Below are 25,276 nucleotides of genomic sequence, written 5' to 3'. Positions count from 1 at the left end.
TCTTATAGACACAAGCTGGTGAGGGCAGAGTGTATAAGTGCCTCTTTAACCATAAATTTGAAGAATCCATGAGTGAAAAGGTAAGTATTATTTTGAATCTAATGAATGTTTTATTTGTTTTTTAAAAGCTTTCTCAGCCAGACACGGTGGCTCACGCCTGTAATCCCAGCACTTTGGGAGGCTGAGGCAGGTGGATCACGAGGTGAGGAGTTCAAGACCAGCCTGGCCAAGATGGTGAAACGCCGTCTCTGCTAAAAATACAAAAATTAGTCGGACGTGGTGGCGGGCGCCTGTAATCCCAGCTACTCGGGAGGCTGAAGCAGGAGAATCCCTTGAACCCAGGAGGTGGAGGTTGCAGTGAGCTGAGATTGCACCACTGCACTCCAGCCTGGGTGACAGAGTGAGACTCTGTCTCAAAAAAAAAAAAAAAGCTTTCTCAATTTCTCTGAAACAATATTTCTTATAATCTTATACCGAAACGTAAATGACTGATAAAGCTCACCGCTTTCAGAGGTGAGGTACTTGGGTTTTAAGCATATTTGGCTGAAACCAAGAAAATGAAACCCTGATTGTGATACCTAGATAGTGAGAAGCCAAGTAGGGTTCTCACTGTGGTGGTTTTTTTAGGTGGTTTTGTTTTGTTTTGTTTTTGTTTTTTTTGAGTGGAGTCTTTCTGTGTCACCCAGGCTGGGGTGCAGTGGCATGATTCGGCTCACTGTAGCCTCTGCCTGCCGGGTTCAAGCAAGTCTCCTGCCTCAGCCTCCCTAGTAGCTGTGACTACAGGCACCTGCCAACACGCCCAGCTAATTTTTGTATTTTTAGTAGAGACGGGGTTTCACCATGTTGGCCAAGCTGCTCTCAAACTCCTGACCTCAGGTGATCCACCCGCCTCTCACTGTGGTTTTATATAAAATCCTCAGTGTGATTTTATATAAAATTCTCAGATATTACTTTGTTTGGGAAGTAAAATCAGAGAATTTTATATAAAACCACACTAAGGCCAGCCCTGCCTCCTCAAGAAGTTTAGGTTAACCAAATCAATGTGCTTTCTAGGCAATTAGCTATTTAATTTTTCAGCAGCTATATCATTAAGCATCCTCTTTTAGTTCTTTGTCCCTGAATGAATGCAAGAATAGTTGATGGCTTTTGAAATAATTAATTTTGCTATCTTGTCATTTACTTTCCTGCGTAGCTGAAGAAATGTTTCTCATTTCCTTTTTCTTGTATCATTTGAACAATCTTATTCAAATCTTATTATTCAGATGATATAGAATAATTGAATAATTGTATTTTAAAGCATTGAACAGAATATCCCAAATGTTATGTTAGTTGCCAGTTTGATGCTAGTGAAATTTATGTTAGGGGTATTGTTAAAGTGGAAAAGAATGCTGTGTGTCAAGTTAACATATTGGGATCTATGAGATATTTACATGTTTTGGACAGCTGCTATTGCAGCAACAACTAGCAAGTGACTACAGAATTTCTAGGTTCCCCACCCACTTACCCCTGTCTCATGCCACACTAGTTTAGCTCAATTGTGAACATTTTAACCAAACTTAAAGATAGATATGTTGGTAATAACTGCAGTTGTTGACATGTACTTGGCTGAGTCGCTATGCTCATCTTAGTGGTACACGTCAACAGTAAAGTTACATGAGTGGTCTCACGGCTGTTGCTGTACTCTTTCCTCAGTGTCGAGAAGCACTTACAACCCGCCAAAAGCTGATTGCCCAGGATTATAAAGTCAGTTATTCATTGGCCAAATCCTGTAAAAGTGACTTGAAGAAATACCGGTGCAATGTGGAAAACCTTCCGCGATCGCGTGAAGCCAGGCTCTCCTACTTGTTAATGTGCCTGGAGTCAGCTGTACACAGAGGTAGCATTCATTTTTTTTTTTTTAATTATCATTTCTGTTCCTTTTTGGATTCACACTCTAAAGCTTTATATATATAAACGTTAGTTTCCTCCCATATTTGCTTTTTTGAGTATTTTTCTTTTTTTTTTTTTTCTTGAGACGGAGTCTCTCGCTCTGTCGCCCAGGCTGGAGTGCAGTGGCGCAATCTCGGCTCACTGCAAGCTCCGCCTTCCGTGTTCACGCCATTCTCCTGCCTCAGCCTCCCAAGTAGCTGGGATTACAGGCGAGCGCCACTGCGCCTGGCTAATTCTTGTATTTTTAGTAGAGATGGGGTTTCACCATGTTGGTCAGGCTGGTCTCGAACTCCCAAACTTAGGTGATCCGCCCACCTCGGCCTCCCAAAGTGCTTGGATTATAGGTGTGAGCCACCGCACCTAGCAATTTTTTTTTTTTTAATAGAGATGAGGTTTTGCCATGTTGGCATGCCGGGTCTCAAAACTCCTGCCCTCAAGTGATCCTCCCACCTTAGCTCCCAGAGTGCTAGGATTACAGGCGTGAGCCACTGTGCCCAGCTGAATAGTTTTCTTGTCTTTTCTTTTTTTTTTTTTGAGACAGAGTCTCTCTGTGTCACCAGGCTGTAGTGCAGTGGCGCAATCTCAGCTCACTGCTACCTCCGACTCCCTAGTTCAGCCTCTGGAATAGCTGGGATTACAGGCACGCACCACTATGCCCAGCTAATTTTTGTATTTTTAGTAGAGATGGGATTTCACCACGTTGGCCATGATAGTCTCGATCTCCTGACCTCGTGATCTGCCTGCCTCGGCCTCCCAAAGTGCTGGGATTACAGGCGTGAGCCACTGCGCCTGGCCTAGTTTTCGTTTTTGAAATACACATTGTGCAACATTTTGAGGAGACTCAGGGTAGCATGATTTAGCACATGGGTCAGACTTGGCTTCAAATTTTGGCTTTATCACTAAACAAACTGTCTGGGTGACCAGTTTTTGTTTTGTTTTGTTTTGTTTTAATCTTTTTATTTTAAGTTTTCCCGGCCAGGCGCGGTGGCTCACGCTTGTAATCCCAGCACTTTGGGAGGCCGAGGTAGGCAGATCACGAGGTCAGGAGATCGAGACCACGGTGAAATCCCGTCTCTACTGAAAATACAAAAAAATTAGCCGGGCGTGGTTGCGGGCGCCTGTAGTCCCAGCTACTCGGAGAGGCTGAGGCAGGAGAATGGCGTGAACCCGAGAGGCGGAGCTTGCATTGAGCCGAGATCGCGCCACTGCACTCCAGCCTGGGTGACACAGTGAGACTCCGTCTGAAAAAAAAAAAAAAAAGTTTTCCCCATTGGCATTTACAGCTCAAAGAAGTTGGGGGAGCTTATAGTGAATATCTTAAATGTAGTCTTTTCTAAAAGCTTTAATTGTGTAGGCCAGTGGAGATTGTTCTTTGGCTTTCATTTTTACCCTAATAGTTATCTTATTGATAAGATTTCCATGGGCAGAGCATTTGCATTATTAGTGCAGTAGTATAAAACCTGTTTCATGCAGAACAGTGACAGGAGAAGCCTGAATATCTGGAGTCTAAGCCTATTTTATGCTGCTAAAGCTTTTGCTAATTCTAAACTTTTCAGATGTTAGCATGTCTGATAGGTATATTGTATTACAGATAGAAATATGTACTTTTAATAGGTGGTGATTTCTGATGCTAATACATAGCATCACCCTTCGTAATGTTATGACTTACATCCTAACTTAGGGCGACAAGTCAGCAGTGAGTGCCAGGGGGAGATGCTGGATTACCGACGCATGTTGATGGAAGACTTTTCTCTGAGCCCTGAGATCATCCTAAGCTGTCGGGGGGAGATTGAACACCATTGTTCCGGATTACATCGAAAAGGGCGGACCCTACACTGTCTGATGAAAGTAGTTCGAGGGGAGAAGGGGAACCTTGGAATGAACTGCCAGCAGGCGGTAAGGAGACATTGCTATTGCCATTTTGAATGTCACATTTATCAGCTGAAGAGCCTCTTCCTGATGCTGTCCCACCTTGCTTTATATGGATCATCTGTGGTGTCACATTGAACATTAGGTACTAATGATCAGAGACTGAATGTTGCTTCTTCAGGCATATCTTAGTAAGAATGTGACATTTGCTACAGAGCAAAAGTTTGAGCTCATAATCAATAAAAAGAATTGTCTTCTTAGATAGATAGAATGCATTATTTGCTAGAGTTCCTAAAGAAAGGGCAGCTTGCTAGACTGGATTTCCTAAACTCAGAATCAAGGCAAACCAGGTTCCAATCAATGACGACAGGCCCTCTACCAAGAGAGAATTTGCCTGTTGTAATAGATTTGATTGAGTTGAGGCTGAAAAAGAGTTGATATGAATTGAAATTTTTTCTAAGTTTCTAAATTTTTTCTGTTACTAATTTACCCCATGGCATGAATTCCTGGCCTGAAGGATCGAGAGAGCATGTCATTTTTGAAATCATACTATCTTTTCTTCATATACTAGGGCAACTATGCATGGAAGAGCCATTTTCTTTTTAATTTAATTTAGTGTTAAGTTCCAGGATACATGTGCAGGTTTGTTACATGGGTAAACGTGTGCCATGGTGGGAGTCCTTTTTCTATCACAGTTAGCATACTTTGCTTGGGGAGATAAAGTTCTTCTTGATCTAGCGTTTATAAACAGTTGAATAACTGTAGGTCAGGGACAAAACACAAGTTAATGTAGTAGAGATTTAGTACATCCCTTTCATTCCTGTTGCCCGTGTTGATTACTTTTTACTGGATAGGAGTCTTAGAGCAACTTAACTTACCATGTGCACCAGTGTGCCCTATGCAGTGAACTTTCCTTTAGGGAGCACAAGAGATAGTTTCGCTTTATATCCTAGAATAGTAGAAACTTGAGGCTCTCCTCCCTCAGTGTAACTTTAGAAAGCCACAATTAGTCTATTATTTTATAGTTAGCATTTTTATTAAAAACTGGATATCAACTCGAATTTTATGTTCCTGATAATCGTGTAAAATCAGATTTTTACAGTCTGAAACAAAACTTTGCAGTCTGAAACACAACAGTTTTACAGAATTTGGATGTGGAGTAAAATTATATCTTAGCTTTAATTACTCACCTTGACCCAGAGTAGACACCAGTGCATGTGTGCACGTGTGTCTGTGTGTGTGTGTGCGCACGCATGCGTGTCTATGCATCCCATGGTGGGAAAACAGACAAATGTAACTCCTTTAAAATACCAACCTGGGCAGGAGGGAAGGCTTCTGGAATCTGCTGTTTGATTTTGCCACAGTGTTGTTTCTAGGGTGCAGTTGTTGCTGGTGACTTCCTTGGGAAACCTCTGTGCCAGTGTGGGTCCTGGGACCCAGACCAAAAATGAATCAGGAGACAGCCTATATTTGCACTTCATCCTTAAAGCAGCACAGAAAGGTTGTTGTGGCGGGGGTTAGGAATGAACCTACCTTTTTTTTTTTGAGACAGAGTCTCACTCTTGTTGCCCAGGCTGGAGTGTAATGGCGCAACCTCTGCTCATTGCAGCATCCACCTCCCGGGTTCAAATGATTCTCCTGCCTCAACCTCCTGAGTAGCTGGGATTACAGTTGCCCACCACCACACCCAGCTAATTTTTGTATTTTTAGTAGAGATGGGGTTTCATCATGTTGGCTAGGCTGGTCTCAAACTCTGGACCTCAGGTGATCTTCCCGCCTCAGCCTCCCAAAGTGCTGGGATTACAGGTGTAAGCCACCATGCCCGGCCTAAACCTGTCTTTTTACTGAGGCTACACTTGTAGTAAGGGATACAGAAAAAAGAAAATAGACTGGTTTGACTTTATTTCGAGGCACCTAATTCACACCCAGGGCTTTTTAAAATGTAGCTTGTTGAAAGAACTAGTGACTCAGCTTGAAAGATACATAAGTACTTCCCACATCACCCTTTGTGTCCAGAAGAAAAGTACTTTCCAAATCTAGAGAGTGGCTTCAAGTAGTGAAACATATGGTTTTGCCCATATTAAATTTAGCCAAGTGGGGCTGGGCATGGTGGCTCACACCTATAATCCCAGAACTTTGGGAGGCCAAGGCAGGCAGATCACTTGAGGTCAGGAGTTCATGACCAGCCTGGCCAACATGGTGAAACCCAGTCTCTATGAAAAATACGAAATTAGCCGGGCGTGGTGGCACGCACCTGTAGTCCCAGCTACTCGGGAGGCTGAGGTAGGAGAATCGCTTGAACCTGGGAAGCAGAGGTTACAGTAAGCTGAGATCACACTACTGCACTCCAGCCTGGGCAATAGAGCAAGACTCCACCTCAAAAAATAAAAAATTAAAACATTAAAATAAAATAAAAAATAAATTTAGCCAAGTAGGAAAGAAGCGCTTTATTTTTATTTTTATGGACCCAGGGTTTTTAGCTTTTGCCCACAAAAATTGAAGGCCTAAATGATCCAAAGGGAGAAAAATGTCCTTAGTGTTCTACTACAGTAGCCATCCCCAGTCAAATTGACGAATGTTTTAAAGTAATTCATTTTGGGGGAGTTTATTTTTATTTCTTTTTTGTTGTTTTGTTTTTTAAGTGATGGGGTCTCGCCGTGTTGCCCAGGCTGTTCTCAAACTACTGGACTCAAGCAGTCTGCCCGTTTTGGCCTCCCAAACTGCTGGGATTACAGGCATGAGCCACTGTTCCTGGCCTCTTTTTTCTTTCTTTTTCAAATTTTTCTTCCTAATACAGCAGACTTCCATACCTGTCTGTGGTTGACCATTAGTTTTCCCTGTTCTCTGCTTGGTGATTGATTTAGTGATTTCTCAACAGGTAGTAAGCTGTAAAGCGTAAGGATAATTATCATCTCGTTCAGTACTTACTCTCCCAAATGCACCATAATCATGAACTGTGAAATTCTCTTCGTTCATGGCTGAGTAAGTGTGGGCCCAGGCTCTCCTAGGCCAAAGATAACTGCCAGTCTTATTCTCTAGTCATCTCTCTGAAGCATTTTCCCAGGTTTTCCTAGGCATGCCAGGGGCTGGAATAGGTGTATAATCATGTAGCAATTCACATTTTCAGTGTTTATTTCCCACGCTACTGTCACTAAATTCCAGAGTGGCAATGATCCCTGGAGCTGTTAGCCCACTAGGCTCTAGAGGGCATTTATTTTTGCCTGTAAATATTTGCAGTCTAGTGCATGTATTGTTTCTTGACATTTGCCTGTCAGTCATGGATATTTAACTGATACAGTTCTTGCAGAGACTTGCAGACTCCCATGTTGCTTCCAACTTTTCTCAGAAAAAGATGTAAATGCTTTGGTCTTTGTCAACAAATGTCATAAGTAACATTGGTAATCATTTGATAGTAATTTTCCTACCAGCTAACCACAGCATTTTGTAGGTTTCCCAAATTGCCACCAAGAATTTTTGGTATAAATAACTTCTATCCTAGAATATTGGAAATCTTTCATGTTTCTCTCTTCTGGATTACCAGCTTCTTTCAGGATAATAGAAGTTTGTGGTTTTTTCCTTTATTTCCTTTTGATTATGGTTCTCTGATAAATTTGTGATCTAACCTATGATCCCACAGGTGCTCCAGTGAAGGCCCTGTGGGATCATAGGTTAGATGTATAAGGATCAGAGGACAAATCAGTGACACAACAGGGTTCCAGTTTTTTAACTTGGCAAAAGGGAACGCAAACCAGTAAGGATTATAGTTTTCAAATTTGCTTTCTATTATTAAAGATTTCTACCCCAGGTCTGGGTGTGGTGGCTTACGCCTGTAATCCCAGCACTTTGGGAGTTCGAGGTGGGCGGATCACTTGAGTTCAAGACCAGCCTGGCCAACGTGGCGAAACCTCATCCCCGCTAAAAATACAAAAGTTAGCCGGGAGTGGTGGTACATGCCCGTAGTCCCAGCTACTTAGGAGGCTGAGGCAGGAGAATCACTTGAACCCGGGAAGTGGAGGTTGCAGTGAGCAGAGATCATGCCACTGCACTCCAGCCTGGGTGACAGAGCGAAACTCTGTCTCGGGGGGAAAAAAAAAAAGATTTCTACCCCAAAACACCATCTGCTACTTATCTGTAGTAATAATCATCTTTCATGTCTGTAAAATGCTTTGCAGTTTACCTAATATTCTCCCATATATTATTATTTCTTACAATTTTCTGCAGTTAAAGAAACTAAAACTTAGAGGTAATCAATTTGTCCATGTTCTCAAAGCTAATCTGTCAGAGCCAGAACTATTAATAGAACTCAGTTCTTTTGATTTTAATTTAGAGCTTTTTCATCTATGCCCCAAGTGCCTTAAAGGCAGGAAAAAAAATGTGAAGTACCTATTCTCCTGTCTTTCCTTTGTTCCATGACAAGATGGAAAAGTAAATGATAAAGAATAGAGTCTCATTTCCAGCTGCATAATGACAAGTATTTTTCTATGTACTTAGAATGAGCAAGCTCTGGTTTACCTCTTGGTTATAGAAAAATAGTTGAGGAAAATGGGAAATTATAAATAACATAATCCTGTTTTTTGTAATTGATATTTCTGCAAGTTAAATGAAATTGCACATCTGCTTTTAATAAAGCACAGCACACTTGACTTAATACCAGTGTCTTTGCAGCAAAATTCAAATTCTAGATTCTTATGACCCAATTAGGTCTCTAAGTGAAAATGTTCTTTATTTACTCTTTTCCACTTAAATCTGGCTTTGCTGGGAGCACCAGGTTTAGTAATCTGATTAACAAGTAGGCAGATAAAAGCAAAGAGGCAGCCTTCATATTCATGTTGTAAAGACCTCCAGGGATTACGGAGAACAAAGATAAGCAGTCCCCATCAATGACTCAAACAGAAAAACCTGCAGTCAAGGTAGAGAAACCAGTTGGAAAAGTATTTGGCAAATGCTCTTGAGCTTGGCTAGTGACAACTGTAGACAACTTTATTGGAGTACATTGTGGTAAATAGGACTGAGCAACTGAATGTATGAAGACACTGCTCTTACCTAGCACCTAAGTGACTTTCTTTCTTCCTTCTTAATTTATTTTAATTCAGCTTCAAACACTGATTCAGGAGACTGACCCTGGTGCAGATTACCGCATTGATCGAGCTTTGAATGAAGCTTGTGAATCTGTAATCCAGACAGCCTGCAAACATATAAGATCTGGAGACCCAATGTAAGTTATCTTCTCCATGGTATTTATCCATATTGTATTTCATTTGGCAGCACAGGGAACATTCCTTCAAATGACTTTTGGGTGGTTTGACATCTTAACTGAAATTTTGTTGAACAAGTTGAACATACACCAACTTTTATTAAAACTAGTATTGGAATTAAAACCTAGGATCTGCCTCATCCATGATATAGAGACACCTAGACCCAATATTGTGATGGTGTTTACGGACAATGACTGAGCATATATGGACCTATATATTAGGTTACTGAATAATTTTATATCACAATCAAATTAAAATGAAAGAGAGACACTCAGGATAGGTGGTACATACTTTGGCACTCTGTACTTTTCATCCTAGTTGTATATTGACTCATTGTATACGTTGACTACCTGGTAATCATCAGAAAATACTTGAAACAGAAAATAGAAATAGAAAACAAAATGTGGTAGTTGAAGGGAGTAGTAATGGACAAAATGAATACTAAAGTTGCAACCAAGATCTAGAAAAGCTGAATAAATGCTATATTAAAGTATTCTCATTCTTTAGTTTTATTTTTTATGATGTAAAAACAGCTCTTAAACCATGGCCGGATGCAGTAGCTCATGCCTGTAATTGTAGTGCTTTGGGAGGCCGAGGTGAGAGGATCACTTGAAGCTACGAGTTTGAAACCAGCCTGGGCAATATAGCAAGGCAACATAAAAGTTTTTAAAATGAGCTGGCGTAGTGGTGCATGCCTGTAGTCCCATCTCCTTGGGAGGTTGATGTGGGAAGATTGCTTGAGCCCAGGAGTTCAAGGTTACAGTGAGTTATGATCATACCACTGCACTCCAGCCCAGATGACAGAGCAAAACCCTGTCTCAAAAAACCAAACCAAGCCAGGCGTGGTGGCTCACACCTGTAATCCCAGCACCTTGGGAGGCTGAGGCTGGCGGATCACGTGAGGTCCAGAGTTCGAGATGAGCCTCTAACCAACATGGAGAAACCCCGTCTCTACTAAAAATACAATTTATTTTTATTTTTTTTTTAGACAGAATCTTGCTCTGTAGCCCAGGCTGGAGTGCAGTGGCGCAATCTCGCTTAGTGCTGCCTCCGCCTCCCGGATCCCAGTTCAAGCAATTCTCTTGGCTCAGCCTCCCGAGTAGCTGGGATTGCAGGCACATGACACCATGCCCAGCTAATTTTTGTGTTTTTAGTAGAGACAGGGTTTTACCATGTTGGTTAGGCTGGTCTTGAACTCCTGACCTCATGACCCACCCGCCTTGGCCTCCCAAAGTGTTGGGATTACAGGTGTGAGCCACCACTCCCGGCCAAAAATACAAAATTAGTGGGGTGTTGGTGGTGCATACCTGTAATCCCCGTTACTCGGGAGGCTGAGGCAGGTGAAGCCAAGATCGTGCGATTGCATTCCAGCCTGGGCAACGAGGAAAACTCGACCTCAAAAAAAACAAAAACAAAAACAAAAACAAAAACAAAAAAAAACAGTTGCAAGTAAGAGCAGCTTTCCCATTCTGCAAAAATCTTTATAGCCTGCAGTTGGCCATACCCAACAACAAAGTGAGTATAGTCCATGTTTATCTCATGCTGCTATGCAAGAACTCCTGCTGTTCATGCTGTGCTAGAGAATTAGAAAATCATATTCTTCCTCAAAGCTTTCTGTGTGGTTAAACTAATTAAGAATATTTACAGTGTAAAAATAACCACATCAAGCAAAGAGGGGGCAGGGGAGAGGGAAGAAGGAAGAACTGCTACAGATGAAAATACATTTAAGATACTTATCAGTTAACCTTTTCTGGATCCTGATTTGAACAAACTTGTAAAAAAAAAAGATAATTGAAAATATCTGGGCCGGGCACGGTGGCTCACGCCTGTAATCCCAGCACTTTGGGAGGCCGAGGCGGGCGGATCACGAGGTCAGGAGATCGAGACCATCCTGGCTAACACAGTGAAACCCCATCTCTACTAAAAATACAAAAAAATTAGCCGGGCGTGGTGGTGGGTGCCTGTAGTCCCAGCTACTCGGGAGGCTGAGGCAGGAGAATGGTGTGATCCTGGGAGGCGGAGCTTGCGTGAGCCAAGATTGCACCACTGCACTCCAGCCTGGGCGACAGAGCGAGACTCCATCTCAAAAAAAAAAAAGAAAAGAAAAGAAAGGAAAATATTTGAAAACTAACAGGGTATTACATGATAGTAAAGCTTTTAAAATAATTGCTTAGTGGTGTGATAATGGTATTAAGTCCTTATATTTTAAAGAAACATGCTGAAATATTTACAAATGAAATGATGGAGTATCTGGGATTTTGCTTTAAAATATCAGCAAAGAGGCCTAGAGTTAAAACAGACTTGGCCGTAGATTGATAAAGTTATGGGGAGGGAAGTTGGCTGTTACATTATTCTCTACTTCTTTGTGTGTTGGAAACTTTTCATAACCAGTTAAAAATACAGCAGCTGCACACTGCCCTTGTGCATGCATAGTCTTCAGTGCTGAGTGGCTCTGAAGTTGATCGAAGGTATAACCACTGTCAGGTTCAGTTAATTTGAGTGATTCTCAGAAAAATAAATCTGATTGCCCTAAGAAAATAACTAAAAGCCGTCTTCTACAGACCAGGGAAATATTATATTGACATAGAGTTCTGAACACTTCTCTCTTGTTAACAATTTTACACATTTTATGGCTAGGATCTTGTCGTGCCTGATGGAACATTTATACACAGAGAAGATGGTAGAAGACTGTGAACACCGTCTCTTAGAGCTGCAGTATTTCATCTCCCGGGATTGGAAGTGAGTATTTTGAAGCCAAAGTAAATGTATTGCCTCAGCCTCTTCTCCTGTGTAGTCATAATTACCTGTATTTATTAAAATAATCAGTAGGAAACTCTTTTTGTTCAGTTCTGGGACAGCTAACACACTCCAATCCCCTGAAAAACTATTCTTTATCACTTTCAGAACATTATCTAAAAGCAGAGTCAGCCCGCTACCAGCCTGTACCACACATCCTTGTTCACCACGACTTTGGAAGTCAGGGTCAAAATGTTTCTGATACTACAAAGATCTGTCTAGTAAGAAGTATGGCACCTGTGGGGGTGGCAAAAGCGCCTTCAGATATGTCTCTAAGAAGATAATAGTGCAGTTGTATTTTTCATTGATTTGCAGTGGATATGGTAATTGGCTTTTATTTATTTATTCAGTTACTGAATTAAGTCTGTCTTAAGGGGTTTTTGTCAATAAGTGACAACTTGATTCTCTAATTTCCCTCTCATTCTGTTAACAAAAAGCGGCGGGGGTGGGAGGGTGAACTAGGAGAAGGATCCGTATTACAGCCAGAATCACCGAGTTCATTGGCTGGCATTCCCCTCCTCTTTCCGCATCTTGCTTTCTCTCCCCACCTCCAAAGCAGCCAGTGCTGGATCCGACTGCTTCTCTAGCTTTTCAAGTTCAGTGGCTTCTCCATTCGGTTGTTAAGCCACCATGGTGTGGTAGTTAATTTTTTTTGGTGATTAATATATATTTTGGCCAGGCACAGTGGCTCACACCTATAATCCCAGCAGTTTGGGAGGCCTAGGCAGGAGGATAGCTTGAGGCCAGGAGTTTAAGGCCAGCCTGGTCAACATAGCAAGACATTGTCTCTATAAAAACTAAAAAGAAATCAGCCAGGTATGGTAGTGTGCACCTGTAGTCCTAGCTACTTGAGAGGCTGAAGCAGGAGATTCACTTGAACCGGGCGCGGTGGCTCACGCCTGTAATCCCAGCACTTTGGGAGTCCGAGGTGGGAGGATAACAAGGGCAGGAGTTCGAGACCATCCTGGCTAACACGGTGAAACCCCATCTCTACTAAAAATACAGAAAAAATTAGCCGGGCGTAGGTGGTGCATGCCTGTAGTCCCAGCTACTCGGGAGGCTGAGGCAGGAGAATGGCGTAAAACCCGGGAGGCGGAGGTTGCAGTGAGCCGATATCGCGCCACTGCCCTCCAGCCTGGGAGACAGAGCGAGACTCCGTCTCAAAAAAAAAAGGAGATTCACTTGAGCCCAGGAGCTGTAGGTTACAGTGAGCTGTGATCATGCCACTGCATGTTAACAGTGAGACCCTATCTCAAAAAACGTGTGTGTGTGCATGTGTTTTGCCCACATACTTTTTCTAGAAAGAGATTACTTGAAGATTCAATATATTCTTATTTCTATTCCTTCAGATTAGCTCTGGAAAGGACTATAGAAAGCTGGGCTGTAATTTCCCTTTGCTTACTCAGGCCATCTCAACCTAAATAGTCTACTGAGTGTATTGCCTTAATCAAAATCACGTTTTCTCCTCTTTAATTCCTTCCCCCATAATAAAAAAAAAAAGTGCTGTGTAGTTACTCATTAAATATTAGTTCTTAATAGTTACTGATTAAATATTAGCTTTTTCTCCCATTAACTAGCCATCTACCAAAGTTGACAATATAATATGGACAGAATTAAGCATGCCCTGGTCTGATGTGGAGAAGAAGCAGGCTCATTGTCTAATCCACTGTCTCCAGATTGAGAGTTAAATGTCAAGTCTCATAAATTGATAAGCACACTCAAGTAACCAAAAAGATAACCACCTTACCTGGCACAGGAAGAAGAGAGAAAATTGAATAGGAGACTATTTATCTTGCCATTTCCTGATCTTACTCAATCTAATACATTACATAGGATTGAACTTCATTCCTACTTAGAAAAAGGTATTTAGTAAAAAGTACTAAGTAAAAAGTTGTGAATTGCCTGGTGGTGGCTACAACTCTAGTTTTCTGTTTTCACCCAGGGCATGTGAGTGCTAAGTCTATTAAAATGTTAGGTATCTAACAAAGCCAAGATATCTTTGAGAGAGACTTTAAATCTTCTGTAGAAGGTTAACAAACTTCTATAGAAAGTTATTCTCCTGCCTAGGCCTCCCACAGTGCTGACTACTGTGTGTTCATTAAGAACGAAATTCACGGCTGGGTGCAGTGCCTTATGCCTGTAATCCCAGCACTTTGAGAGGCCAAGGCAGGCTGATTGCTTGAGCTCAGGAGTTTGAGACCTGCCTGGACAACATGGCGAGACTCTGTCTCTACCAAAAATATCAAAAAAGAGCCTGGTGTGTGCCTGTTGCCTCAACTGCTTGGGAGGCTGAGGTGGGAGGATTGCCTTCAAGCCCCGGGGGACGGAGGTTCCAGTGAGCCAAGATAGCACCACTGCACCCCAGCCTGGGTGACAGATTGAGAGATCCCGTGTCAAAAAAAAAAAAAAACAAAAGAACAAAATTCAGGAATATACTTTTACATATCTTCTGTCTCCACGCCCCTGGAAGTGATTATCAATGAGTATACAAGCAAACACCTCATAAAAACCCTGAGCCTGTGTTAGAAGGAAATGTCTATTAATTAGTGGTTATCTTTTAACTCTTAACCTTATAGGCTGGACCCTGTCCTGTACCGCAAGTGCCAGGGAGACGCTTCTCGTCTTTGCCATACCCACGGTTGGAATGAGACCAGTGAATTTATGCCTCAGGGAGCTGTGTTCTCTTGTTTATACAGACACGCCTACCGCACTGAGGAACAGGGAAGGAGGGTATGCAGTGAATATCGACTTCATTTCTTCTTATTGTCATTTGTTTTTTAAATTGTTTGCTGTATATTCTTCTGATTTCAGTCATATTAGGAAAACTTTTTAGACTATTTTGTGGGGAGAAGATTGCTGCACTTCTAGAAACTTCTTCCTTCCATGAGTGCACTTAGAGTTGCCCTACCAGCTTCTATCATCTGATTTTATGTTTTTAACAAAGTGGGTGGGGGAAGATTTTCAGATTTTTTTTTTTAATTCCCAAAATCTGAATCACAAATGGACAGTTAAATTCTGCTGTCCTAACTTTATTTAGGTTTAAGGATCCATTAGAAGCTTTTAGCCAGGCTACAAATGGATTTTAGGCTTCTCCTCTTGGCAGCTGAACACATTTGCATTGTCTGCCCATGGACTGGTTGGAGCAGAAACCTCCATACCTCAGTCTCTTGGTATTTGTCTGCCCCAACTGCTGCTTTTTGTTGGGATGTTTGTGTGTGCTGGGGTCTCGGCAGCATCGGCTGCTTCCCGGTGCGCACTGACATGCACTTGTTCTCCACGATGGCTTTCTCTGCCTTCTGAGATGCTCCATTATCAGTCCTGCCTTTGTTCCGGAGAGTTGAGATGGTACCACTTCTCATCCATCCTTAGAAATACCCCTTCTGAGCTTAATGCAAAAGCCTGGCTATCTCAAATCCAGAATGAGGGGACTCAGAAGGAAATGGCATACATCAGTTGCTGCTCCCTAACCCAGTGTTTATACTGCTGTGTGAGAAAACGTGGGAATTTGTTTTTTTTTTTTTTTTTTCTCCATATAATGAGCCTCTCATTAACCATGGGGGCTCCCACATCCCGGCATCTTTCTGGTCACTACAGTGACTAGGGGGTAGGAGGTTTCTTCTCTTTTAAATAAGAAAGAGTTGGAGCCTGTGGTGCTAGTTTTCTTTTCTTTTTTTTTTTTAATTGAGGTGAAATTCACATAACATAAAATTAATCTTTTTTTTTTTTTTTTTGAGACAAAGCCTCACTCTTGAACGTGTCTCACTGCACACCAGGCTGGAGTGCAGTGGTGTGATCTTGGCTCACTGCAACCTCTTCCTCCTGGCTCAAGTGATTCTCCTGCCTCAGCCTCCCGAGTAGCTGGGATTACAGGTGCCTGCCGTCATGCCTGGCTTTTTTTTTTTTTTTTTTTTTTTTAATAGAGACGGGGTTTCACCATGTTGGCCAGGTTGGTCTTGAACTCCTGACCTCAGGTGATCCGCCCACCTGGGCCTCCCAAAGTGCTGGGATTAGAGGTGTGAGCCACTGTGCCTGGCCAAAATAACCCCCCCTTTTTTTTTTTTTTTTGAGACGGAGTTTCACTCTTTTTGGCCCAGGCTGGAGTGCAATGGTGCGATCTCGGCTCACCACAATCTCCGCCTCCTGCCTCACCCTCCAGATTAGCTGGGATTACAGGCATGCGCCACTACGCCCGGCTAATTTTTGTATTTTTAGTAGAGATGGGGTTTCTCCATATTGGTCAGGCTGGTCTCGAACTCCAGACCTCAGGTGATGTGCCTGCCTCAGCCTCCCAAAGAGCTGGGATTACAGGTGTGAGCCACTGCTCCTGGTCTTAACCATTTTAAAGAGAAAAATTCAGTGACATTTAGTACATTTACAGTGTTGTGTGGTCATCATGTCTGTCTAGTTTCAAAACACTCCATGACTCCAAAAGGAAACCCTGTGTTCATTAAACAGTTACTTTCCATCCCTCCTGCCCCGGGTATGCTGGCTTTTTTTTCTTTTTTTGCAAGAGAGACTAACTGTATCTGTCAATAACAGCTTTGTCATGGCCCTTGGAAAAATACTAGTTTTCACCTGCTTTACCCTCTGCTAATTCTTCATAGCTCATCTAGAAGAGTCCAGTCCTATCTCATAATGTTATATCTACATTTTCCTGCTTTTTCTGATTTAGGTCAATTTGAACTCATTTCTCCTGAGTCAAGTGTATATGCTCTCTTGAATTGGATCTGACCTTCTACATGGCGTTCATAGACTGACACATTAGTTTTGCTAAGCAAAACAACAAACACAAAACTTTCCAACTAACCTAGTCTGAATGAAGCCAGTTCACTTTTATCAGGATACTCTCATAAAAGAATGTTGTTTATATAGTATATTAGAAACTGCTGAATATGTATAATCACATTGCTAAAGATATGGGCTTTTCTAAGCCTCTTGCACATTTTATTTATTTATTTATTTATTTTATTTTATTTTATTTTTTTTTGAGACGGAGTTTCGCTCTTGTTGCCCAGGCTGGAGTGCAGTGGTGCAATCTCAGCTCACCACAATGTCTGCCTCCCGGGTTCAAGCGATTCTTCTGCCTCAGCCTCCCGAGTAGCTAGGATTACAGGCGTGTGCCACCATGCCTGGCTAATTTTGTGTGTTTAGTAGAGACAGGGTTTCTCCATGTAGGTCAGGCTGGTCTCAAACTCCCGACCTCAGGTGATCCACCCGCCTCGACCTCCCAAAGTGCTGGGATTACATGCGTGAGCCACCGCACCTGGCTGCAACATTTAATTTTTATTCTGGAAGATATTTGAGGTATAAAATTTGGGAGATAAAATACAGGGTTATTTGTTAGTTTCCTCATAGCAGGTTTATCTCATATCTTTGTGTTTTTGTTTTGTTACCTTTCAAGTATTTAGCTCATTTTTTCTCATGCAGCTCTCACGGGAGTGCCGAGCTGAAGTCCAAAGGATCCTACACCAGCGTGCCATGGATGTCAAGCTGGATCCTGCCCTCCAGGATAAGTGCCTGATTGATCTGGGAAAATGGTGCAGTGAGAAAACAGAGACTGGACAGGTAGGTGACATCGCTTTCTGTTTGTCTTACAATAATGATGATGTTAATGTTTAACATTTTATGCAGAGTACAAACACCATAAAATCCATCTCTCTTTACCTTACAGATGTGATTTGTTGTATTGTTCAATATTTTCTCTGGAAGAAATTCTCAGGAAAATTTTCTCTCTGGTCTTTGTATCAGGAATAGTTGGCAGCGAGTTTGTGTTTGCATTATGGTTATTGTATTTTGTAATTGATTATTTTCCCTCTTCCTGTTGCTTATTAAAACTTCTAGAGCCAATGGTATGGCCTGCCTCTTACAGGTATATAAGATTTCATGGTAGGCATTTTTGTAGAAAGCTTACTACTGGCTCCATTTCACATCCTCTTTCCTTTCCTTTTTGTTTCTCATCTTTATTCATTTTACTCATTTTTAATTCATTTTCTCCATTAAGTCCTTTTGAGATAAGCAGGGTGTAAATCTGTGCATATGTGAGTACTGGTCTGCATGAATAGTGGGCATGCCCTAGAACAGTCCCAAAAAACATGTAGAAATGGAATTTTTTCTCACCTGGTTGACAAATTGAAGCTCAGAGAAGTTAAGTGTATACATTCCCTTACCTAAAATTCAGTTCAGTTCATTATATAGCCTCTCCATCTAGGAAGCAGAGGGAAGGAGCAGCCCCCAAGAATTCCCTGAGTGCTGTGATTGGCTCCTTAGGATTGTGTCCCAGTTTAAGGGAAAGAAGGAAAGATGCATGACTGCAGGTCATGTGGGAAGCTAGATGTCTTCCATCTGAATGCAGGATACTCAGCAGTAGGAATACTGCGTGTTTAAAGCCACATAAATACTCAAGGAGTGAACTCAGGTTTCTGGGTTCCATTTGTACCACTACAAAACCCCCTCTGGAAGTACAGTATGAAAAAGTCACACGTACAGGAATTGGACATTTTAAAGGAGAAACGTGGTTGCCTACTCAGGTCTGTTGAGCATAGGACTATCATGTTCAGCAGTCTGTTTCCTGAGCCTGCTACAGTTCTGTTGGGTATATTGTTAGAAAATGCTTATAGTTGAGCTTTCTGTTGCCTCTGTCCAATGAAACAAGGGATATGGTGATTTGGAATCCCAGAAAATAGTTTCCTTTAGAACCCCGAGTAAAGTAAACTTTAGAAAGCTGCACTACATTGCAGCCCGTCATGGAGAAGCTAAACTTAAGAATTCTTTTTTTTTTTTATTTTGAGACAGTTTCGCTTTGTTACCCATGCTGGAGTGCAGTGGCACGATCTCGGCTCACTGCAACCTCTGCCTCCCGGGTTCAAGCAATTCTTGTGCCCCAGACTCCTTAGTAACTGGGATTACAGGCACCTGCCACCACACCCACCTGATTTTTTGTATTTTAGTAGAGACAGGGTTTCACCATGTTACCCATGCTGGTCTCGAACTCCTGAGCTCAGGCAATCCACCTGTCTCGGCCTCCCAAAGTGCAAGGATTACAGGTGTGAGCCACTGAGACCAGCCAGGATTCTATTAATAGGATCTTTCTCTTAGCCATTTATTTTACTCCCAAGTTTGGGGTATTTTCCTTTAGCTTTTTAATTTCTTCTTCTTCTTCCATTCTGGCTGTTGTATAATTCCTACAACTCCTCTCTTCCCCTCACATTCTAATTCTGAAACAGATTCTTGCAGAATAGTAAGTTAAACTTGATCCTTTAACAGAGCACTTTGCTAAGAAATAGCTGTTGATATGCTTTTTGAAAGTGAGCTGATATTATACTTGAAACCTCTAAACCTGTAAACCTCTAGAAGGAATAGTAATAGACTAATGCTACAGATAGCTCCAGCTTGGTTTCCAAAGCCCACACAAGATAGCTTTTAAGTACCCAAACCCTAGTGTGTTCACTTGTTTTTCTTCAGAGGACCCTTTTGATGTATACTGGAGTTAGAATCCCAGATCTGACTTGCAGGAGCTATCAGTTGTATCCTGTGTTCCAGACCCCTGGTTCCCAATTACTTTGCCAATAAAGAGTCTTAAAATAATCTGTGCTCTTCACTGTGAATTTGTCTGATGATCATTATTAAAGTGCATATTTAAAATGAGAGGTGACAAATTATCAAAGCACAGATTGAAAATAGAATCAAGGCCTGATAAGGTTTTTAGACTTTGAGGACACTTGAAGATTGATTCTCCTTGCACTTGTAGATTTGGTCTTCTGAAAGATTTGCACAGCTCTTTTTTTTTTTTTTTTGAGACGGAGTTTCACTCTTGTTGCCCAGGCTGCAGTGCAGTGGCACGATCCTGGCTTACTGCAGCCCCCGCCTCCTGGGTTCAAGCAATTCTCCTGCCTTAGCCTCCTGAGTTGCTGGGATTACAGGCACCCACCACCACACCCGGGTAATTTTTGTATTTTTAGTAGGGATGGGGTTTCACTGTGTTGGCCAGGCTGGTCTCAAACTCCTGACCCCAGGTGATCTGCCCACTTCAGCCTCCCAAAGTGCTGGGATCAAAGGTGTGAGCCATCGTGCCCAGCCTTTGCATGGCTCTTGTGCCCACTTGGCCCTAATAACCAACCTGCTACATGAAGTAATTATCTTTTCAACAATCTCAGTCTGGGGAATTAAACAAAGCTTTTGTGTCCTGTTCAGTGAGGTAATTTTAAAAAGAAGAGAAAGGAGGACCACTGAAAAGGGAAGTGTCATGACGCTGATATCTCCCCTTCCCTTGTTCATGTATGTGACTGATAAATGCCAGTGGCTTGCCTTTATATTTGCAGGAGCTGGAGTGCCTCCAGGACCATCTGGATGACTTGGTGGTGGAGTGTAGAGATATAGTTGGCAACCTCACTGAGTTAGAATCAGAGGTAAGTGGTATGCAGCTTACTCATTGGAGGAGAGTGGCTGCCAGCATCCTGGCCTTTTGTGTTTGATTCTACTGTTTCTAGACTCCTGAGAGTGCAGATTTTCTGTCAATCAAAAGAAACCTGATCAAATTTTCCATATTTGCTTTATAAAGAAGTATATTGTGTTGCTTTGTGAGCTCCTTCCCTCATTTCTCTAGAACAACACTCTATACAGCCCTTTGGTTTTCTTCATAAATTAGATTTATCATAGTCATTAGACTTGCCTCTGTTTCTCCCTTAAGATAGCAGCTGTACGGCCGTGAGCGGTGGCTCACGCCTTGAATCCCAGCACTTTGAGAGGCCGAGGCAGGCGGATCTTGAGGTCAGGAGTTCGAGACCAGCTTGCCAAACATAGTGAAACCCCGTCTCTACTAAAAATACAAAAATTAGCTGGGTGTGGTGAAACACGCCTGTAATGCCACGTACTTGGGAGGCTGAGGCAGGAGAATCACTTGAACCCGGGAGGCGGAGGTTGCAGTAAGCCTAGATTGCGCCACTGTACTCCAGCCTGGGCAACAGAGTGGGAGACTGTGTTTCAAAAAAAAAAAATAGCAGCAGTACTTCACATCACAGTCACATTCAAGAGCAATCTACACATTCCCATTCTCTCATCCCTCGCTCTTTTAGTTAGGTCATTTGGTAATGTTTGTGTGTTTCAGAACATAAAAGCTGAGGACTTCCAGCTAAGCATGGAAGATTGAATACGTATGTTTGTCCCTGTTCCATCCTGAAACCCACTAAAATATTTAAAAAATGGGATTAGAGGCCAGGTGCAGTGGCTCACACCTGTAATCCCAGCACTTTGGGAGGCGAGGCGGGCGGATCACAAGGTCAGGAGATCGAGACCATTCTCGCTAACATGGTGAAACCCCGTCTGTACTAAAAATACAAAAAAATTAGTCAGGTGTGGTGGCGGGTGCCTGTAGTCCCAGCTACTCGGGAGGCTGAGGCAGGAGAATGGCGTGAACCCGGGAGGCGGAGCTTCCAGTGAGCCGAGATCACGCCACTGCACTCCAGCCCGAGCAACAGAGCGAGACTCTGTCTCAAAAAAAAAAAAAAAAGGTCAAGACCATCCTGGCCAACATGGTGAAACCCCGTTTCTACTAAAAATACAAAAATTAGCTGGGCGTGGTAAAACATGCCTGTAGTGCCAGGTACTTGGGAGGCTGAGGCAGGAGGATCACTTGAACCCGGGAGGCGGAGGTTGCAGTGAGCCGAGATTGCACCATTGTACTCCCGCCTGGGCCACAGAGCCAGACTCCGTCTCAATAAAAAGGAAAAAAAAGGGGGGATTAGAAACCCTCATAAAGCACTGGGATGTTATTTAGAAATACAGAGGAGGGCAGCTAAACATGTTAAAGTTATTTTGTGGGGCCAGAAATCAGAGAAGTGGGGAACTACCATTTTGTCTTAAACCTTTTAGTACTCTATTTGAATTGTCATAATGTAAAATTACATTTCTCAACCAGTTCTTTTTTGCTTTCTAGTTTTCAGAAGTTCATTGCCTTCTCTCATTTTATCGTCATCTCTCACATTATCATTGTCATCATGGACTTATGAGAGCAGTCTGGGTGTATAGCTCTTTAAAGGAAGGTGTTTTTTCAGGAGCTAGTGTTGCGCGGGTTTCTCTGTTTAAAGGCATTATTAGTATGTGTTCCCCAGTAACAGTGGTTTGGCATCTGCTTTGAGGGCAGTGCTCTGGCTTATGAACTTATAAACTGAAGATGGATATCAGTTACCCCTGTTTTCATTTTGAACTACTTAGCATTTTGGGAAAATCTGCAAAGGCTTTGCATACTCTAATGTTATTGCTACATGTGTTTTTACCTCACTTTTCTTAATTCTGCCTTCTCATTTGTTCAGGCCGAAAGGGAATATGTCTTTAAAAATTTGCCTTTCAAAGTATAACGGAGGAGCAGTTCTATATTTATTCTGGGGCTATCTACTTCAAATACTAGAATCGTTTCCAAAAGTATGTATTAGATTATTTGCCCATCAGATATTACTGATTCAGAAAGAGAAACTGCTCCTCCTCCACCCTGGCTCTTTCTAAAGCAGAAGTATTAATATATTTAATCTTCTACAGGATATTCAAATAGAAGCCTTGCTGATGAGAGCCTGTGAGCCCATAATTCAGAACTTCTGCCACGTAAGTGATGTCTGGAGGAGCAAGGGTTAAAAACAGAAACAAATTGACAGGGACTCTCCCCTGAGTATCTCAGACTCACCTCTGTCTGCAGCATGTATTACTCTTGAGTGTTAGCCAGCTTTGACAAGTTAAAATTAAAAATGTAAACAGGCCGGGTGTGGTGACCAATACCTGTAATCCCAGCACTTTGAAGCCAAGGAGGAGCACTTGAGCCCAGGATTTCAAGACCAGCCTGGGCAACATGGCAAAACTCTGTCTCTACAAAAAATTAGCCGGGTGTGGTGGTACACACCTGTAGTTCCAGTTACCTAGGGGGCAGAGGTGGGAGGATCACTTGAGCTCAGGAGGTCGAGGCTGCAGTGAGCCGTGATTGTGCCACTGCACTCCAGCCTAAGCAACAGAGTGAGACCCTGTCTAAAAAAGAAAAAAGAAAAAAGAAAAAGTAAACAAGATCGAGAGAGAGATGCTACCATCCTGGAACCTGTGTTTGATTAGCTTTTGTAGGTAAAAACAGGTATGTGGCCAGCAGCAGTTACTGAGTTGCCCTTTTTAAGAAGAGATGGAACAGGGAAACCCCCATTAGTATGCAGGGTTGATTCCAGTACATCAGCCTAGGAATTGTTAGCATCTGCCCAGGAATTGTTAGCAGTAATAGTGGCTCCTTCTTCCAACTGTCTCCTAGTACCTCAATATTGAGTGAATTCTGACTATTTCATATTCATTTACTGAACTATTTAAATTGTGGGAGTGAAACATGCCCAGGAACCTTTAAGATCTGACAGTTGGGAGGCTATGTTAGATATTATCCCAAAAGCCAGCTGCTTTTCGGAAAGTGAAAAAAAAAGCATATATCATGTCTCATACGGAACACAGTGCTGTGTTAGTTTTATGCCACTGAATGTATACCATTGTGATTCTTCAGGCTTATTTTGATTACAATTTATGGTGTGTCTTTTTTTTGTGAGGGCTTCTAGAACCAACCTTGCTTGCATTTGTTTCGGACTGGGCTACAAGTTTTGTTCATTAATTGTTACCAATGAAGTGTAAATGCATGCTGTCTTCCCCAGGATGTGGCAGATAACCAGATAGACTCTGGGGACCTGATGGAGTGTCTGATACAGAACAAACACCAGAAGGACATGAACGAGAAGTGTGCCATCGGAGTCACCCACTTCCAGCTGGTCAGTGACACCTGGCTGCCAATATCCCATCATAGCTGCCTGGATGTTGACTGAATCCTTTCCTTTTTTGGAACATCAGAGCACCTCTGATGTTCTGTTAAAAGTCATTTTTTTCCAGCCAGGCGCGGTGGCTCACACCTGTAATCCCAGCACTTTGGGAGGCCGAGGTGGGTGGATCACTTGAGGCCAGGAGTTCAAGACCAACCTGAGCAACATGGTGAAACTCCGTCTCTACTGAAAATACAAAATTAGCCAGGCATGGTGGCACACACCTGTAATCCCAGCTGTTTCAAAGGCTGAGGCAGGAGAATTGCTTGAACCTGGGAGGCGGAGGTTGTAGTGAGCCAAGATCGCCACTGCACTCCAGCCTGGGCAACAGAGCAAGATTCCATCTCAACAGCAACAACAAAAAAATCATTTTTTCCAGCCGGGCATGGTGGCTCACGCCTGTAATTCCAGCACTTTGGGAGGCTGCGGCAGGCTGATCACCTGAGGTCAGGAACTCGAGACCAGCCTGGCTAACATGGTGAAACCCTGTCTCTACAAAAAATACAAAATTAGCCTGGCGTGATGGCGGGTGCCTGTAATCCCAGCTACTCGGGAGACTGAGGCAGGAGAATCACTTGAACCCGGGAGGCAGAGGTTGCAGTGAGCCGAGATCGCACAACTGCACTCCAGCCTGGATGACAAGAGAGAGGCTCTCTCTTAAAAAAAAAAAAAAAAAAAAAAAATTTCAAATATATGTCCTATTTTTATTTAGGATGGATGGATGGATGGATGGAAGGAAGGAAGGAGGGAGGGAACGAAGGAAGGAAGGGAAGGAAGGAGGGAGGGAGGGAAGGAAGGAAGGAAAGGAAGGAAGGAGGGAGGGAGGGAGGGAGGGAAGGAAGGAAGGAAGCCTGCCTGTTGTAGGGGGAGTACTGGAGAGATGAGCAGGTCGTGATGTCTCAGGTGTGGGTCAAGCCATGCAGGGTCGTGTAAACAGGCTTGTGAGAGCTGTATGAAAAAGTGCGCCCTACCACTACTGACCACAAGTTGCCACAAAACTTCTGACTTTCTTTCTCTTTACCTTTCAGGTGCAGATGAAGGATTTTCGGTTTTCTTACAAGTTTAAAATGGCCTGCAAGGAGGACGTGTTGAAGCTTTGCCCAAACATAAAAAAGAAGTATGTAGCTTGTAGTTGTTTCATTCCACTTTCCCGAAGTCCCTCTTAGCTCCGGAATGAGTATGCGAGATGTCAGGCAGCCCTCCTGCTGCCTGGTGGGGTTAGCCCTGGAGGCCTCCCGCATCTCTCCTTTGATTAGCGTGGCAAACACTCGGACTGTCTGGACAGAGCATCTGGCGATGGTAGTTCTCACAGGGAGGTCCCATAGGCTAAAGGAGCATTTTTAATTTTTCCAGGTCAGGCCATCTAACTGACCAAGTAGGGCTGGATTGTGTACTTAGAGAAGCAGGGTGCAGTGTGAGTGAAAGAGGCGAACTGACCTCTTCCCTGTGTCGTCCTGTTATGTCATCTCATCTAAGATGCAGCAGTTTTTGTATTGGATTAGATATTTAGTGAAGAAACAGAATGTTTATTCATTTAAGAATTAAGTCTTATTGAGGAAACTGATGAGCTTTTTCAGCATGACTGTCCAAATTCTTCCATGTTGC

The 25,276-nt window shown here is 42.7% G+C and overlaps 1 protein-coding gene across 2 annotated transcripts in view; it reads left to right on the top strand.

Annotated features, from left to right (window-relative positions):
* The window catches only part of GLG1 (golgi glycoprotein 1), a 154,618-nt gene that overhangs the window by 111,810 nt on the left and 17,532 nt on the right, over positions 1-25,276 (top strand). For both annotated transcript variants that reach the window (XM_016930161.4, XM_016930162.3), the window contains 11 exons: positions 9-80; positions 1,693-1,876; positions 3,611-3,825; positions 8,892-9,013; positions 11,691-11,792; positions 14,426-14,579; positions 17,277-17,414; positions 20,168-20,254; positions 22,380-22,442; positions 23,510-23,623; positions 24,700-24,788. In XM_016930161.4, coding sequence (XP_016785650.1) covers positions 9-80; positions 1,693-1,876; positions 3,611-3,825; positions 8,892-9,013; positions 11,691-11,792; positions 14,426-14,579; positions 17,277-17,414; positions 20,168-20,254; positions 22,380-22,442; positions 23,510-23,623; positions 24,700-24,788 — 1,340 coding nt within the window. The remainder of the gene's footprint in view (positions 1-8; positions 81-1,692; positions 1,877-3,610; positions 3,826-8,891; positions 9,014-11,690; positions 11,793-14,425; positions 14,580-17,276; positions 17,415-20,167; positions 20,255-22,379; positions 22,443-23,509; positions 23,624-24,699; positions 24,789-25,276) is intronic.

This window comes from Pan troglodytes, chromosome 18 (genome assembly GCF_028858775.2).
Source record: "Pan troglodytes isolate AG18354 chromosome 18, NHGRI_mPanTro3-v2.0_pri, whole genome shotgun sequence".
NCBI classification, from domain to species: Eukaryota; Metazoa; Chordata; class Mammalia; order Primates; family Hominidae; genus Pan; species Pan troglodytes.
The sequence above is the reverse complement of the archived record's forward strand: the minus strand, read 5'-3'. Positions and strand labels throughout refer to the sequence as shown.